At 42.2% G+C, this 18,491-nt stretch overlaps 1 protein-coding gene and 1 non-coding gene across 2 annotated transcripts in view; one reads left to right on the forward strand and one right to left on the reverse strand.

Moving 5' to 3' along the window:
- Positions 1 to 18,491, reverse strand: part of LOC126284206 (cytochrome P450 4C1-like) — a 178,157-nt gene that overhangs the window by 42,376 nt on the left and 117,290 nt on the right. Inside the window, exon 5 of the mRNA XM_049982971.1 lies at positions 3,051 to 3,201. Coding sequence (XP_049838928.1) covers positions 3,051 to 3,201 — 151 coding nt within the window. The remainder of the gene's footprint in view (positions 1 to 3,050; positions 3,202 to 18,491) is intronic.
- Positions 17,046 to 17,119, forward strand: Trnat-ugu (transfer RNA threonine (anticodon UGU)). Its single transcript has one exon. It is a non-coding gene; the product is annotated as a tRNA-Thr (tRNA).

The raw sequence follows: 18,491 nt of genomic DNA on the forward strand, positions 1-18,491 counted from the left end.
TTGCAGGCACTTTGTGAAACTGGAGCACATCATGCACAGTGCGATATGCTGACCAATGAGTAAACATGCTGCTATGTCTTTCAGTGTCGCTCGGCGGTTTCCATTCACTATGGCTTCAACTGCTGCAATTTTCTATGGAGTCACAACTCGTTGTGCCTGACCTGGACGAGGTGTATCTTCCACTGATGTCGCACCATTTGCGAACTTCCTACGCCATTCTTAGACTTGCTGCTGTGACAAACATGCGTCACCGTACTGAACCTTCATTCGTCGATGAATTTCAATAGGTGTCACACCTTCAGTACGCAAAAACCGAATAACAGAACGGTGTTCTTACCTTACCTACCTGTATCCTGATACTATGTGTGAATCTGCACTATGCTGCGACTACAGGCCATTCTGCACGCCGTTTGTAGCACGCTTATCAACTTACAAGATACCGGCTAGAAATTTCGATTTGTTATTGCAAATTTAAGGTTTTCATTTGATTCACCCTCGATTAGATGAAACTGTGTAGCGAAATTTATACTTGATTGTACTTTGAGAAAAGGCACAGTTGTCTTGTACTGTAACAAGTGATAAGATAGTGTTCAGTCACAGAATCAAATAATGGTACACATGACATTCCTGCAGAGAGAAATTGCTGCAAAGTTAAGTGTTTGGTGTAGTTCAAGTTATAATAAAGTGATCCAGCACTGTGTGTGTATTGTAGTATCATTTCGGTCTTCTTCAGAAGTAAATCTCAGAAGCCACCACGGCGCCAACAAGCGTTTTTCTTTTGGCACATCAGTGAGGCTGCGTTGGAGCCCAGCACCTGTCACGGTACGGGTTGGCATTGTCTACACAATGCGACCTCCTCTGGTTCCCGAGCTGTTGATTTGGACAGCAACCTTTACAGTGCTCACTTGTTATGGTCAATGGCCGAGTCCTCTCTTCACGGTGTGTGTGATGTTCTCTTTCAACAAGATGCAGCGCTGTCCTGAGGTGACCCGACGCAGACAGTGATCGGCTGTTGCCCTGACCACGGTTGGAAAGCATCCGGTCACAGATTGCCGAGCGAGTAACATACCACCACTCAGGAGCCACTCTGGCACAGGGTCGAAGCAGAGTCGAGTGGGTAACCGGTGCCTGTCATCCGATCTGAGTTCGACTCGACGTCCAACGACACTATAGTTCAATTCTCTTATCTTGGCCGCCCGGACGCGGGAGATTGCTGCGTTGCCAGTTGCAAACGACGCACGCGCCAAGAGAAGCAGCGCCATAGTACAGTATAGCTCGCAAACTTACGTTTAGGGGGGAGCGCGCAGTTGATGAAGTAAAGCCACCACGGCCGCATTAACCCTTTCGCTGCTGCAGAGACGTGCTCCCCGCATTCCGCGCTGTGCGCGATTTTGTCATCACTGCACAGCTCGCCGCCTGTGCAGACACACGGTGTCCCTACTGCTTTGACACACTTATCATACCATCTCACAAAAACTATTTGGCCCAAAAATTTGATTTTTACACATCTTCTTGACTGATGCCTTCCCCCCATAATTGACTTAATTCTGTTTCGATGTTCAATGCAGTTATTGTGCAGAATTAAATGTAGTAAACCATTGCACGAAATTTTGAAGAGTTTGCAGAGGTAAAAGTCCATAGTGTATCCTTTCCGTATGGTCAATTTTAGTTGCCACAATGTTGAGAATGAAATGTGGACAAGATACCTAAGTTTCACATAAAATTTACTGTATAACAATGCCTCATTTAATTTAAGTACCAGATAGGTGTCATATGTAATATTTGGAAATATTCCATCTTCAGCGACTGTAATAAAAGTTTCATTTATACCATAGTTATTTCGTTTTTTTAAGCGTTCTGATTAAACCAAAGTTGGCAAAGTACACAAAACTGAATTGTGGACGTAATAAAACATAGAAACTAAAATATATTGACAGTGTGGCGCAATGCGCAAAAAATTTGTGTTTGTCACAACGGACAGCAAATACTTGCCAAAACATAGATCAGTCGACGAAAATATTGAATATGATGTTGCCAAAGCAGGGAAGCAAAGAATTGAGTCAGACAATCAAGAAGCTCGGCAACATACGAGCCGAAATTCTGCTCTAAATAATACTTTTAATACTGTCGCAAAAGAATATATCTCAATATAAATAGTAAAACAGCGACTGCGGAAGAGAAGAAATACAAACAAAACAGATAACATGAATAGTGTATGTATCCCTTTTCATTGTTTTTAATTGCTGTGAAAAGAAACATTGGAGGACAGAACTAGAAAAACCGAAAACTAATTACGATTATAATGAAGAGTCAAAGGACTAGAAATTTCAAAAAATTACATTCAAACGAATAAAATTCATGAAGTAAGACACTTCGATATTGTTTTTAAATAAAGAAAACCATTGAGCACCAATCAAGGCTTGAACTCAGAACGAATCACATAGCAGGCAAACATCTCAACCATTTCGCTAACGCAGCTTGTCATTCAACAGTATTCCTGGGGGACTCTAAAAATCACACCAAATACCGAGAAACACTTGGTCTGACTATGAATTATTCACGTTTCGTCGAAGTACAATAGGAAATAAACAATTACCGCTGTCCTTTATTGCGAAAAAGCGGTTCATGAGAATGATACAAACATTTTTCCTTGCTATAGCCTGAATTAGGAGGATTATTGCTTGTTTGGTTTAATTAATTTATAGAATATGAAGCAATTGTTATAAAGAATGCTTTTTCCAAACTTTCTATAAAATAAAGTCTGCTTTCAAGACATTGCTTTTGTTCAATTACGTTATTTATGACTGAACATTTCTGAAACTGAAGACACTCGTCCGTGCTCTGCACTGCAGTCCAGCTCTGGCATCGTCGTTCTCTGTTTATTGGCTGACTGTGTTTTGTGATGTCAGATGCACAGAACGAACCTAAAGTCGGCCGCCGTCGTAAATGACGCGCACTATAGAGCTACTGGTGGCTGTCCTGCGTAGCCCCCAGAACCGCCCCCCCCCCCCCCCCCGCCACTCTGCCACAGCGGGGCGGCCGGCACTCACCTGCGGGTGGAGCGCCAGCAGCTGCAGGGTGAAGCAGAGCGCCGCCTCCGTGGCAGGCTGGCCCACCAGCAGCAGGGAGGCCAGCTCCTCGCTCACCACCCGGCGGTCGTCGGTCGCGGCCAGCAGCTGCTCCAGCGCCGACCCGGGGAGCCTGCAGGCACACCGGCAGGTCACCACACTGGCCCAGCCCAAACACTGTCTCCAGAGTTAGCTCTCTGAGGGACCGTTCAAGTGGGAGTCAGGGAAGGTGACGGCCTCTTGCACGTGCTCTTCAGTCGGGTACTGGAGAAGATTACACTACTCAACGGCCATGTTGCATCTGGGGTATGATACATCAACTACTACGTATTTTGATGTGAAAAATCTGAATATACCTTTCAAAATGTTTTAGCACTTACCATTTTTGAGTTTTTAAAGCTTTTTAATTTTTCGTATTCAGTATTTCTCTTTTTGCTGTTCTTCTGTTTTGATGTTTAATTATTTGTTTTTTATTTGCAGAGGAGAGCTAAAAGATCCATAAATCGTCAGTAAATGGTTGGTGTGGTGACCCATTGGAGTGAAAGAGATCCTCAGTGAGTGTTTCCTGTGAATTAGAGTGCAAACTTTTTGTGTTTAAAACTTACACTAAGAAAAATGGCAACTAGTAAATCTCTATGCTGTCCAAACCACCTCAACAATTTTGATTATGTGTGTGGGAAATTCACTCCAAAAGCCCAAAGAAACCAATCTCTGATTTGGTTAAGAAATATATAAATTGTATTCTGATTCAGGTTACCTTCCATTCAGAAAGCTGTTGCACTTAGCGACTGTTATATTGACTTTTAAATTAAAGATTGTAGTGATCAGTCGTCCTTTTTAAATTTTACTGGCAGATCTACATTACAGCTATAAACTAGCCATTCTCAATGCACTATTATTTTCGCTCAATACATGTAATGCCTGCTGGTCGGGCTTCATCCATAGTTTGCGATCTAAAACTTTCGAAACAGCAAGCTGAACTCTTGGGGTCGAGACTGCAACAACGGAACCTTCTAGCTCCAGCGACAAACATTTCCTGTTTCAAATCAAGAGGTGCTTCCTTAGCTCAATATTTCGATATGCGGAATTCCATGTGTGTATGTAAAGATGTCAATGGTCTGATGATGCAGCTAGATGTACAACATAATCCACAGGAATGGCGACTATTTATTGACTCCAGAAAACCAACTTGAAAGTAGCACTACTGCATAATGGCAATGCATTTACATCGGTACCTTTGGCTTACACAGTAGTCATGAAAGAAACTTATGAAACCATGGTTTTGCTACTAGAGGGAATCAAATATAGGATCATGAATGGCAGCTTTGCTCTGATTTAAAAGTTGTAGCACTCCTTACAGGTTTACAGGCTGGATTCACGAAATACTGCCGATTTTTGTGCCTTGGAGACAGCCGTGACACCAAGAACCACTATACAGTCAAGGAATGGCCTATAAGGAAGTCATATGTTCCTGGAAAAGTAAATGTGAACAATACCCCATTGTTTGAGCCCGATAAAATCATTTTGCCTCCCCTTCTTATCAAGTTGGGCCATATCAAGAACCTTGTAAAAGCTCTGGATAAGGAAGGTGAGGCCTGAAATTACTTTAAAGAAAAATTTCCCAAATTAAGTAAGGCAAAGCTGAAAGGGGGTATATATGTTGGACCACAAATAAGAAAATTTCTGAAAGATCCAACCTTTGATACCAAACTCACAAATATCCAGTTATCTGCTCAGTCTTCTTTTAAAGGAATTGTGAAGGGCTTTTTGGGTAACAGAATAGACAAACACTATGTTACCATTGTGAATGATCTGTTGGACAGCTATAAGAACATGGGGTGTAGAACGTCGCTTAAAATTCACGTTTTACATTCTCACCTTGATTTCTTCCAAGAAAATTTGGGAGCCGTAAGCGATGAGCATGGTGAACAGTTTCACTAAGACATTCTTACTGTGGAACACCGTTACCAAGGCCATTGGAACCCTTTGATGATGGGTGACTACTGCTGGGGTCTTGTTAGAGAGAGTGACGAAAAGGCTAGCAAAAGAAGAGCTCCATTGTCGCATTTTTCAAAAACCAAAGACGATGAAAGGTGAAAATATGTTCTGAACTAATATGGACCTTTTCCCCCCCATGAACCACGGACCTCGCCGTTGGTGGGGAGGCTTGCGTGCCTCAGCGATACAGATGGCCGTACCGTAGGTGCAACCACAACGGAGGGGTATCTGTTGAGAGGCCAGACAAACGTGTGGTTCCTGAAAAGGGGCAGCAGCCTTTTCAGTAGTTGCAGGGGCAACAGTCTGGATGATTGACTGATCTGGCCTTGCAACATTAACCAAAACGGCCTTGCTGTGCTGGTACTGCGAACGGCTGAAAGCAAGGGGAAACTACAGCCGTAATTTTTCCCGAGGACATGCAGCTTTACTGTATGATTAAATGATGATGGCATCCTCTTGGGTAAAATATTCCGGAGGTAAAATAGTCCCCCATTCGGATCTCCGGGCGGGGACTACTCAGGAGGATGTCGTTATCAGGAGAAAGAAAACTGGCGTTCTACGGATCGGAGCGTGGAATGTCAGATCCCTTAATCGGGCAGGTAGGTTAGAAAATTTAAAAAGGGAAATGGATAGGTTAAAGTTAGATATAGTGGGAATTAGTGAAGTTCGGTGGCAGGAGGAACAAGACTTCTGGTCAGGTGACTACAGGGTTATAAACACAAAATCAAATAGGGGTAATGCAGGAGTAGGTTTAATAATGAATAGGAAAATAGGAATGCGGGTAAGCTACTACAAACAGCATAGTGAACGCATTATTGTGGCCAAGATAGATACGAAGCCCACACCTACTACAGTAGTACAAGTTTATATGCCAACTAGCTCTGCAGATGATGAAGAAATTGAAGAAATGTACGATGAAATAAAAGAAATTATTCAGATAGTGAAGGGAGACGAAAATTTAATAGTAATGGGTGACTGGAATTCGAGTGTAGGAAAAGGGAGAGAAGGAAACATAGTAGGTGAATATGGATTGGGGCTAAGAAATGAAAGAGGAAGCCGCCTAGTAGAATTTTGCACAGAGCACAACTTAATCATAGCTAACACTTGGTTTAAGAATCATGAAAGAAGGTTGTATACGTGGAAGAACCCTGGAGATACTAAAAGGTATCAGATAGATTATATAATGGTAAGACAGAGATTTAGGAACCAGGTTTTAAGTTGTAAGACATTTCCAGGGGCAGATGTGGACTCTGACCACAATCTATTGGTTATGACCTGTAGATTAAAACTGAAGAAACTGCAAAAATGTGGGAAATTAAGGAGATGGGACCTGGATAAACTGAAAGAACCAGAGGTTGTACAGAGTTTCAGGGAGAGCATAAGGGAACAATTTACAGGAATAGGGGAAAGAAATACAGTAGAAGAAGAATGGGTAGCTCTGAGGGATGTAGTAGTGAAGGCAGCAGAGGATAAAGTAGGTACAAAGACGAGGGCTGCTAGAAATCCTTGGGTAACAGAAGAAATATTGAATTTAATTGATGAAAGGAGAAAATATAAAAATGCAGTAAATGAAGCAGCCAAAAAGGAATACAAACGTCTCAAAAATGAGATCGACAGGAAGTGCAAAATGGCTAAACAGGGATGGCTAGAGGACAAATGTAAGGATGTAGAAGCTTATCTCACTAGGGGTAAGATAGATACTGCCTACAGGAAAATTAAAGAGACCTTTGGAGAGAAAAGAACCAAGTGTATGAATATCAAGAGCTCAGATGGCAACCCAGTTCTAAGCAAAGAAGCGAAGGCAGAAAGGTGGAAGGAGTATGTAGAGGGTTTATACAATTCGATGTACTTGAGGACAATATTATGGAAATGGAAGAGGATGTAGACGAAGACGAAATGGGAGATACGATACTGCGTGAAGAGTTTGACAGAGCACTGAAAGACCTGAGTCGAAACAAGGCCCCCGGAGTAGACAACATTCCATTAGAACTACTGACGGCCTTGGGACAACCAGTCTTGAGAAAACTCTACCAGCTGGTGAGCAAGATGTATGAGACAGGCGAAATACCCTCAGACTTCAAGAAGAATATAATAATTCCAATCCCAAAGAAAGCAGGTGCTGACAGATGTGAAAATTACCGAACTATCAGTTTAATAAGCCACGGCTGCAAAATACTAACGCGAATTCTTTACAGACGAATGGAAAAACTGGTAGATGCAGACCTCGGGGAGGATCAGTTTGGATTCCGTCGAAATGTTGGAACACGTGAGGCAATACTGACCTTACGACTTATCTTAGAAGAAAGATTAAGAAAAGGCAAACCTACGTTTCTAGCATTTGTAGACTTAGAGAAAGCTTTTGACAATGTTGACTGGAATACTCTTTTTCAAATTCTAAAGGTGGCAGGGGTAAAATACAGGGAGCGAAAGGCTATTTATAATTTGTACAGAAACCAGATGGCAGTCATAAGAGTCGAGGGGCATGAAAGGGAAGCAGTGGTTGGGAAAGGAGTGAGACAGGGTTGTAGCCTCTCCCCGATGTTATTCAATCTGTATATTGAGCAAGCAGTAAAGGAAACAAAAGAAAAATTTGGAGTAGGTATTAAAATTCATGGAGACGAACTAAAAACTTTGAGGTTAGCCGATGACATTGTAATTCTGTCAGAGACGGCAAAGGACTTGGAAGAGCAGTTGAACGGAATGGACAGTGTCTTGAAAGGAGGATATAAGATGAACATTAACAAAAGCAAAACGAGGATAATGGAATGTAGTCAAATTAAATCGGGTGATGCTGAGGGAATTAGATTAGGAAATGAGACACTTAAAGTAGTAAAGGAGTTTTGCTATTTAGGAAGTAAAATAACTGATGATGGTCGAAGTAGAGAGGATATAAAATGTAGACTGGCAATGGCAAGGAAAGCGTTTCTGAAGAAGAGAAATTTGTTAACATCGAATACAGATTTATGTATCAGGAAGTCGTTTCTGAAAGTATTTGTTTGGAGTGTAGCCATGTATGGAAGTGAAACATGGACGATAACTAGTTTGGACAAGAAGAGAATAGAAGCTTTCGAATTGTGGTGCTACAGAAGAATACTGAAGATAAGGTGGATAGATCACGTAACTAATGAGGAGGTATTGAATAGGATTGGGGAGAAGAGAAGTTTGTGGCACAACTTGACTAGAAGAAGGGATCGGTTGGTAGGACATGTTCTGAGGCATCAAGGGATCACAAATTTAGCATTGGAGGGCAGCGTGGAGGGTAAAAATCGTAGAGGGAGACCGAGAGATGAGTACACTAAGCAGATTCAGAAGGATGTAGGTTGCAGTAGGTACTGGGAGATGAAGCAGCTTGCACAGGATAGAGTAGCATGGAGAGCTGCATCAAACCAGTCTCAGGACTGAAGACAACAACAACAATGGACCTTTTATTGGGATCATGCCCGTATGTACATACACAACAGTATTGATTTCAAACGTTCTGAATGTGTATTTTTGTTTGACTTAATTGTGCCAATTTTCGCTATTACAATTGTTTTATTCTCCTGTGTTTCTAGGAAATGTGACGTCATGGAGAAAAACTGATTGTGCCAGTGTATTCGGCACTCCAAAATTAGGTAAATACACCCATTTACAAACCAGGTGCAGAAAAAAAGTTTTAATTTGTTATCAGGGAGTGGTCTTGTACATAACCATCAGCAACTGGAATGAAGATTGGGCACAAGAAAGATAACCTCAGAGTATCAGAAGGCACCACCATTCGCAAAGTCCTGACTATATTTGGTCACGCGGCCTTCAGCAAATGAGAGTGAGAATTTGGTAATAGATACCAGATGTGTTAGGTAGGAGATGGTCTACCACCCGCCTTTCCAGGAACCTTAAACACAAACATAACGACTCATTAGTAAGGTCTTCCGTATTCCATGCCTCTGCATCGCTCTGGATGAACAACTAGAGCCCAAGGGACAGTAAGTCCTAAGGAGAAAACCAGGGCCAACAGGACAAGAGGATGGCACCAACGGGATTAGACACACTCTGAGGAGTACCTTCGTCAGGCTGACGTAATCACATCTGTGTGGAAAAGGCGGCTGGCCTTCTATGGCCATTGACCCACACAGAATCGTGAGCCCACCAGAATCGATCATAGCTCCGGGAGATCACTGTTCAGGGGTATTAATAGTGCCCTTCGCCAGAAAAAGAAGCGCAGTAACCGGCAGACTGAAGGGGACAGAGGAGAGGAAGCTTGCTCACAGTCAAAAAATGAAATCTTTCTGAGCTAAGAAGAAGCAGAAGACCCCTGTAAAGAGTCAAAAGGAGCCCCGTGGTCCTAAGTAGGACGCAATGAAAATAAGAAGAAGCACCTAATGGCGTTATTGACGTAGTATATGCTAGTGCTTTAAATGTCGTTACCACTGAAGAAATATAGTTTGTTTTTATCAAACAACGGTTCAAACGACGGCCATATCCTCAACCACCATCTGTCTGAGAATGAGAGATGACAAGCTGAGACAGCAGAGGCAGCTGGGAAGAGGCGACGGCGATGAGGTCACGAAATTCAGTGAAATTAAGTGAGTCATTTGTTTATGAATGTGTAACATCAATACATACGAAAACAAAATAAAATAAAAGTCCATTACTCATATTTTATTGTTTTGATTACACTCGTTCATGTCTTTCTTGCCATTTTCTTCTCAGGGTGGCCCACTGAACTGACTACGTCGAATTCAAGTATTGCTGAGTCACACAGTTATTTGAGTTCGACAAATCTCCAGGAATGTCAGCTGATAACAATACCTCATAAATTTAATTGTTGCAAGTAAAAGAGAGAAGCGGTCATCAAGTAGTAGTGGTTGCTTCCCAAGCGTGCAGCTGCCTTTCATAGTTAGTAAGTATCATGGTTCGTGGATCATTTTGCACAATAAATCGTAATGAAGCGTAGCGGCTCATTTTACACTCGCATCGCAAATTAATGTGTAAAAATGGCTAACGGTGAACATTTATAGGTATTTTTACACATAGGTGAGAGTTAGTAATTCCTACCCATTATGATAGTAGAAATTCTTCTGGGTAATGCGAATTGTCAAAGAGAAACTTTTTCAGATTGTATTCAGATTTTACTTTTCTGTCAGACATTTTATATCACTGGGTAAATGATTAAAAACTATAGCTGCAGCATTGTGTATCCCCTTTTGTGCTAAAAATAACGTTAGCGTGGAGTAATGAACGTCATTTTTCCTTCTGGTATTTTCATTACATACATAATTGTTTCTTTTGAACTTTAGTGGTTTATTTTGCAGCAAACGTCATCAGGCCACAAATACACCGTGAGGCAGTAATCAGAACGCCCATCTCCTTAAACAGATGTCTATAAGATGATCGTGGGTGATCACTACATATTATTCTCACAGCATCTTTTTGAGGAATGAGTACGACAAACAGTATTCCATATGACATTACTGAAAGAAAATATCCAGAATATGTCAGCTTATTGATTTGTCTTACACCAACATCTGCAATGATTATAAGTGCAAAGGTGGCTGGAGTATGTTGTTTTAGGAGTTCCAAGATGTGCTTTTTCTGATTTAATTTGTCATCCAAACGAACACCAAACAATTTTGAAGTTACCATCCCATTTATTTTTTCTTCACCATGTGGTACACTTATCATTGGTGTAGTACCCTTCACGTGCAAAAGTGAATATATTGCGTCTTTTTAAAATTGAGGGTGAGACAATTCGGAAAAAGCCAATCAATGATACTTTTAAAACTTTGTGTACCATTTCTTCTGTTTCTGTGTGGATGCTTGGTTTGATTAAAAGTGTCATCTGTAAAAAGAACTAACTCTGCTTGTTGCATGTCAAAGGTAAGATCGTTCACACATATGAGGAACAATAGTGGACCTAAGATTGAGCCCTGGGAAACCCCATAAGTGATTTCTCGCCAGTCAAAATTACGTTCCCGCACTATTTTTGTTGATTTACTAAATACAAATTTCTGTATTGTTTTACTTATATATGACCTTATCTACTGTTTGGCTATATCACAAATACCATAAAACTTAAGTTTATCTAGGAGATAAAAGTATGACGGGGAAGCTGGTCACATCCTCGCAGCTACAAGTTTACCGCTACCTCAAGAAATCGAATGTTTTGCAGTCAATATAAGTTCTATTCGGAATTCCCGAAACACATTCTGTGACAAACAGCCTACTGAAATGAAGATCCAATTTAACGATAAGGAATTACAAGCCGCTACCGTGCACTGGGCTGACAAACGACTACTGACATTAACGAACAACAACTCTGTAGAAAGACGTCTCGTGATCCTTTCAGACTGTGCTGCGAAGCAACTTCCTGAAGTGTCTCCATTGCGATCTGCAACTGGAAAAGAACATCATCAAATTCACGAAGTTTCAGACGTCCACGCGATTTGATTGGAAACGTCTGAGAAAAATGCCCCTTTTATTTACTTTACAGGCATCAGGTATATATGAAATCATTCTCAAAAGTGTTTTTAAGGAAAATATGGTTCGTAGAAGCTCAGTTTCCTACTAGAACAATAATCAAAACAAAAATACAATCCAAATGGTTCAAATGGCTCTGAGCACTATGGGACCCAACTTCTGAGGTCATCAGTCCCCTAGAACTTAGAACTACTCAAACCTAACTAACCAAAAGACATCACACACATCCATGCCCGAGTCAGGATTCGAACCTGCGACCGTAGCGGTCGCGCGGTTTCAGACTGTAGCGCCTAGAGCCGCTCGGCCACTCCGGCCGGCAAATACAATCCAAAACACTTGGTCTGTAATAGATGTTAATGAATTCTTAACTGGAATTCAGTACGGAGAAGTCAATGAACACTTGGATCAAATCAATGTGTGTCGACATACATTGACAGAAGAGCGACCTGCAGAGGATTGTAAAGAATTCTTAAAGTAACAGTATTTATTCTTGGCGACACACCATGTAGTGGAGTATCTTTCCATGTTTCAGGGGCTGTTCCTTATGCAAGGTGGATGACAACCGTTTATTGCTTGAAAATGTTTACACCCCGTGATGATTTTAAGTCATCAACACAATAAGAGAATTCAGTATCCAATATTTGTATTTTTCTTGTCAGTTTGTATTTCAAAGCGTGGCTCTCTACCTCTTCTGCAAACAAAGGACCGTACATCGATTTATGCACTGAATCACGGAACGAAAATGTAAAAGAGGTTCATGTAGGAGTCGATCAAACCCAAGATATCATCAAAAATGGCAGCGAACATTTTGTTTCTACTAAAAAGAGACTATTCCTTGCCAGATTGTAGTCGAGTGACAAGTTCCTCAAGACTCCTTCAGAGTCGCATGGAAATGAAAATTAAAAAACCTCTACACGTACTCAGTAAACTGAAAGCTGTAAATAATACGGCAGGAAGGGCAGTGAAGATATTGGAAAGCTCTAACAAATTATTTAGAAAAACGAGAAAGAGAAGCAGTATGTCGTTCAGGTTGTACCCGTGTCACATGGTAAGTTTCCAGGACATAAAAAAGAGGCTCTGTCAAAGTATGAAGATTTGTGAAAGAGAATTTGATTTTCTCATCATATTTGTCTGACAAACATTGCACGTAAAAGTACACTACTGGCCATTAAAATTGCTACACCACGAAGATGACGTGCTACAGACGCGAAATTTAACCGACAGGAATGATTAGCTATTCAGTGCATTCACACAAGGTTGGCGACGGTGGTGACACCTGCAACGTGCTGACTTGAGGAAAGTTTCCAACCGATTTCTCATATACAAACGGCAGTTGACGCGTTGCCTGGTGAAACGTTGTTGTGATGCCTCGTGTAAGGAGGAGAAATGCGTACCATCACATTTCCGACTTTGATAAAGGTCTGATTGTAGCCTATCGCGATAGCGGTTTATCGTATCGCGACACTGCTGCTCGCGTTGGTCGAGATCGAATGACTGTTAGCAGAATATGGAATCGGTGGATTCAGAAGTGCAACACGGAACGCCGTGTTGAATCCCAACGGCCTCGTATCACTAGCAATCGAGATGACAGGCATCTTATCCACATGGCTGTAACGGATCGTGCAGCCACGTCTCGATCCCTGAATCAACAGATGGGGACGTTTGTAGGACAACAATCATCTGCACGAACAGTTCGACGACGTTTGTGCAGCACGGAGTATCAGCTCGGAGACCATGGCTGCGGTTACCCTCGACGCTGCATCACAGACAGGAGCGCCTGCGACGTTGTACTCAACGACGAATCTGGTTGCACAAATGGCAAAACGTCATTTTTTCGAATGAATCCAGGTTCTGTTTACAGCATCATGATGGTCGCATCCTTGTTTGGCGACATCGCGGTGAACGCACATTGGAAGCGTGTATTCGTCATCGCCATACTGGTGTATCACCTGGCGTGATGGTATGAGGTGCCATTGGTTACACGTCTCGGTCACCTCTTGTTCGCATTGACGGCACTTTGAACAGTGGATGTTACATTTGAGATGTGTTACGATCCGTGGCTCTATCCTTCATTCGATCCCTGCCAAACCCTACATTTCAGCAGGATAATGCACGACCGCATGTTGCAGGTCCTGTACGAACCTTTTTGGATACAGAAGATGTTCGATTGCTACTCAGGCCAGTTCATTCTCCAGATCTCTCACCAATTGAAAACCTCTGGTCAATCGTGGCCGAGCAACTGGCTCGTCACAATACACCAGTCACTACTCTCGATGAACTGTGGTATCGTGTTGAAGCTGCATGGGCAGCTGTACCTGTACACGCCATCCAAGGCTCTGTTTGACTGAATGCCCAGTCGTATCAAGGCCGTTATTACGGCCAGGGGTGGTTGTTATGGGTACTGATTTTTCAGGATCTATGCACCGAAATTGAGTGAAAATGTAATCACATGTCACTTGTAGTATAATATATTTGTCCAATGAATACCCGTTTATCATCAGCATTTCTTCTTTGTGTAGCAATTTTAATGGCCAGTAGTGTATGTTACATTAAATTATTAAACTTTTTTACAATAAATATAGTAATTAAGCTGAAAGTAATTAGTTAATCAGTTAGTTCAGTTAAACATATTTTTATACAAAGGAAGATTTTTGTGATTTTTCGTTTTTTTTAAATATAGGTGCCTAAGAGCTCTGCTAGCTGTTTCCCCATAAAACCCAAATTAGACACAACTCAATTTTTCGTGCAAAGGCACCAAACTAAGAGGTACGACAAATAAAAAATCAAACCTGAAAAATAAGAGCCTCGCTAATCGCCATAAATGTCCTCAAAATCACACGTGTAATTTAAACGTTTCTGTACTAATCCTTTTCTTCGAGATGCTTTATAATGCTGCAACACGAAAGACACCTAATTGTTATACAGTGTGGACCGGAATACCTGGCTTTAGTAAGTGACTTCAGTTGCTTTCATACAGCGAGAGTACCAATATCTACATCTACATTAAACTCTGTGAACCACCTTGATGTGCATAGCAGAGGATATGTCACACTGTACCACTTATTAGGGTTTCTTCCCGTTCCATTCGCGTATTGAGTCCCAAAAGAGCGATTGCCTGAACTCCTCTGCGGGTGCAGTAATTATTCTAGTCTTATCTTCACTATCCCTATGTCAGCGATATGTAGGGGATAGTAGTACGAGCATATTCTAATCATCTTTTAAAGCCGGTTCTTGAAATTTTGTTAACAAACTTTCTCAAAATAGCTTACGTCTATCCTCAAGAGACTTCCAGGTCAGTTCCTTCAGTATCTCTGTGCCACCCTCCATCAGATCAAGCAAACCTGTGACCATTCGTGCTGCCCTTCTGTGTATATGTCCAGTGTCCCCTGTTAGTCCTGTTTGGTACAGGTCCCATACACTTGAACAACATCCTAGAGCTGGCCGCGCTAGTGATTTGTAAGCAATCTCCTTTGTTGGCTGATCGCACTTGCCCAGCATTCTACTAATAAACCCAAGTATACCATCAGCTTTTCCCACGGCTGAGTCTATCTCATTATTTCATTTCATATCCCTGCAAAGTGTTGTACTTAGGTATTTGTATGAGCTGGTTGAATCAAGCACTGACTCACTGATATTATAGTTACTGCACACTAAGATTTTTCGTTTTGATTTTACATTTGTGAACATTTACAGCAAGTGAGGAATCTTTGCACCACTTTGAAATGTTATTGAAATCTAACTGAATATTTATGCAGCTCTCTTCAGATAGTACTTCATTGTAGATAACTGCATCATCTGCAAAAACCGTGATGTTACTATTATATTGTCTGTAAGGTCATTAACAAACAACATGAACATCAAGAGTCGCAACACACTTCCCTGGATCACACCCGAAGTTACTTCTACATCTGACGATGACTCTGCCGCCAAGGTAACATGCTGCGTCCTCCCAACCAAAATGTCAATCCAGTCACAAATTTCACTTAATTTCCAGCAAGATGATACCTTTGACAATAATCTGAGGTGTGGTACAGAAGTGAATGGGTCTGAGCACTATGGGACTTAACATCTGAGGTCATCAGTCCCCTAGAACTTAGAACTATTTAAACCTAACTAACCTAAGGACATCACACACACACCCATGCCCCAGGCAGGATTCGAACCTGCGACCGTAGCGGTCGCGGGGTTCCAGACTGAAGCGCCTAGAACCGCTCGGCCACACCGGCCGGCTGGTACAGAAGTGAAATCCTTTTCCGAAATCAAGAAATACTGCATCTACCTGACTGCCTTGATACAAAGCTTTCAGTATGTCGTGTGAGAGAAGCGCGTATTGGGTCTACATGATCGATTGCTTCGGAATCGATGCTGGCTGGCGTTGAGTAGGTCATTCTGTTCAAGATACTCCATTATGTTTGAGCTCAGAATATGTTCTAAGATACTACAACAAATCGATGTCGAGAATTTTGGACGGTAGTTTTGTGGATCACTTCTCTTATCCTTCTTGTAAACGGGCACGGTTTTCTGTTCGAGGGATCTAAGATATATTATAGTCAGAAGAGGGGCTGACTCAACTGCAGATTCAGTACAGATTCTTACAATGATTCCATCGGACCCTGGAGCTCTGTTCAGTTTTAACGATGTCAGTTGTTTCTGAACGCCACTGACACTAATATTTATTCCATTCATCTTTGGAGTGGTACGAGGATTAAATCGGGGCAATTCTTCTGGGGTTCTTTTCTAAACGGACATGTGAAAACCGAGTTAAGCATTTTAGTTTTTGCTTTCCTACTCTCAGCTCCAGTTGCTGCCTTATTTGACAATATACTGCTACGGTAGTCACTGAAGGCATCACGCATTGCTGTCTTGACAGCCAAACGCGTTTCATTCAGCGTCTCTAAATTTATAGCCCTACCTTTTGTATTACACCGATACGCAGTAATTTCTGCTTCTTTAGAATTTTCTTTACACTGACTGTATACCACGGTGGTTCGCTGTCATTATGAACGGCTGTACAGGGTACGTATAAATCCAGTGCATGGTCAAGGATTCTTTTAAACAGAGTTCCTCCACGTGCTCCTGCCCTCTGCTACTTCCAGATTACTCATGTTTGCAGCTGTTCCAGATACGAAGAACAGAACATTCGTTGCGTCTTGTTTGGTGAAGGGATTTGGGAAAACCATGTTTAGTAACACCGTTTTAGTGGCGTTGTCGTCAGCAACATTGCCACTGCTTTTATATATGGAGATGGTATCTGTTCTTTTGGGCATGTCCGAAAGAACGGACACCATCGGTGACCATGCAGCTCGTTAGAATGAAATTACAATGAAATGCGGCCATCTTCTTTTTCTGTGCGGGTACACAAGCAGTGCCCGAACTCTTACGGGAATCGGCAAAAAGCCTCGAGTAATGAGTATGATGGGCGGGAGCACTACGAATGTAGAGCGGGACAATACGTTGAGTGAGTGGGTTTCGCGGGGGGCGTACCAGAGATAAATCCCTGCTGTCGCGCTATCCTCTGTGTCCTCGGTGGCTCAGATGGATAGAGCGTCTGCCATGTACGCAGGAGATCCCGGGTTCGAGTCCCGGTCGGGGCACACATTTCCAGCTGTCCCCGTTGTCTTATATCAACGCCTGTATGCAGCTGAGGGTGTTCATTTGATTGTAATTACCATTACCGTCGCGCAGTGAAGGTATGGGTTGCACTTTGCCGCTGGAACACTTTACGTACCAGAAGAACATCCTCAAAATACATTTTCTTCCAGATTTCGAGAAAAGGTCTCATTCTGGTCAGCATTAAAAGCGTCTCGCATTGAAGCCCACACTAAGTATCTATCGTCTGTAAACTGTCGGAAATCACAGGAATTTTGCGTTCTTTTCCATCTGCCACGCGTTTTTTGTGGCTTCTGAAATAGTTTCGCCGGCCGGAGTGGCCAAGTGGTTCTAGGAGCTACAGTCTGGAACCGCGCGACCGCTACGGTCGCAGGTTCGAATCCTGCCTCGGGCATGGATGTGTGTGACGTCCTTAGGTTAGTGTGGTTTAAGTAGTTCTAAGTTCTAGGGGACTGATGACCATAATAGTTAAGTCCCATAGTGCTCACAGCCATTTGAACCATTTTTTGAAATACTTTCCTCACCTGCTTTGTGCTCTACGGGAGACCTATTCTGTCTTTTATTAATTTATTCGCGATAAAAGCCTCAATTGCCCTCAACACTATTTCTTTAAATTTGAGTCCGATTTGGTCAACACTTACGTAGGTAGTCTGGAAGAAATAAAGACTAACTCTTAAAAGGGGATCAATCGAATTTTTATCTGATTTTTTAAAATATATTTGTTTTGCGTTTATTTTTGGCGGATTTGGATGTTACGGTACTCAGTCTCGCTGTAACGACACTGCGTTCACCAATCCCTGTATCCGTAGTGGCTCTCCCTATTTAATGAGGACTTTTTGCCAGTGAGAGGTCCAGCACGTTATCGCAACAATTTACACTTCGTCTGAGCTCCTCAACTACTTACTCAAAGTAATTCTCGTAGAAAGCATGTAGTACAATGTTGGCCGATGTTCCATGAGTCCCATCGACTTCAAACACGTATTTTTGGGGTGTGGTTCTGTGAAGGGGACATTGACATAGGCGGTAATAGGCCAAATCTATGTTTTACAGCTTTAGAAAATAGAGGAGGGATGCAGTCCCCCATTACAATTTAACTTACGTTATTGGCATCTTGAAGACCATTGACATCTAGAAGACTATTAACTTCTTATTCCCGATTTCGTTCGCACCATATGTCTCCTTTCAGCAGTGTCTCGTCACTTTGGCGTCATCTCACCAAGGCACAGGAAGAGAGCTCAAGTGACAAATCAGCTGCCTACCAGCCTCCTGTTCCCATTAGAAGTGTGCACAGGTTTTGTCACTTCATATTTGATGCTCGGTTGACAGGCGCCAAGGGGCAAAGTGGGCGGTACCGGG

The sequence above is a fragment of the Schistocerca gregaria genome, chromosome 8 (assembly GCF_023897955.1).
Source record: "Schistocerca gregaria isolate iqSchGreg1 chromosome 8, iqSchGreg1.2, whole genome shotgun sequence".
Classification (NCBI taxonomy): Eukaryota; Metazoa; Arthropoda; class Insecta; order Orthoptera; family Acrididae; genus Schistocerca; species Schistocerca gregaria.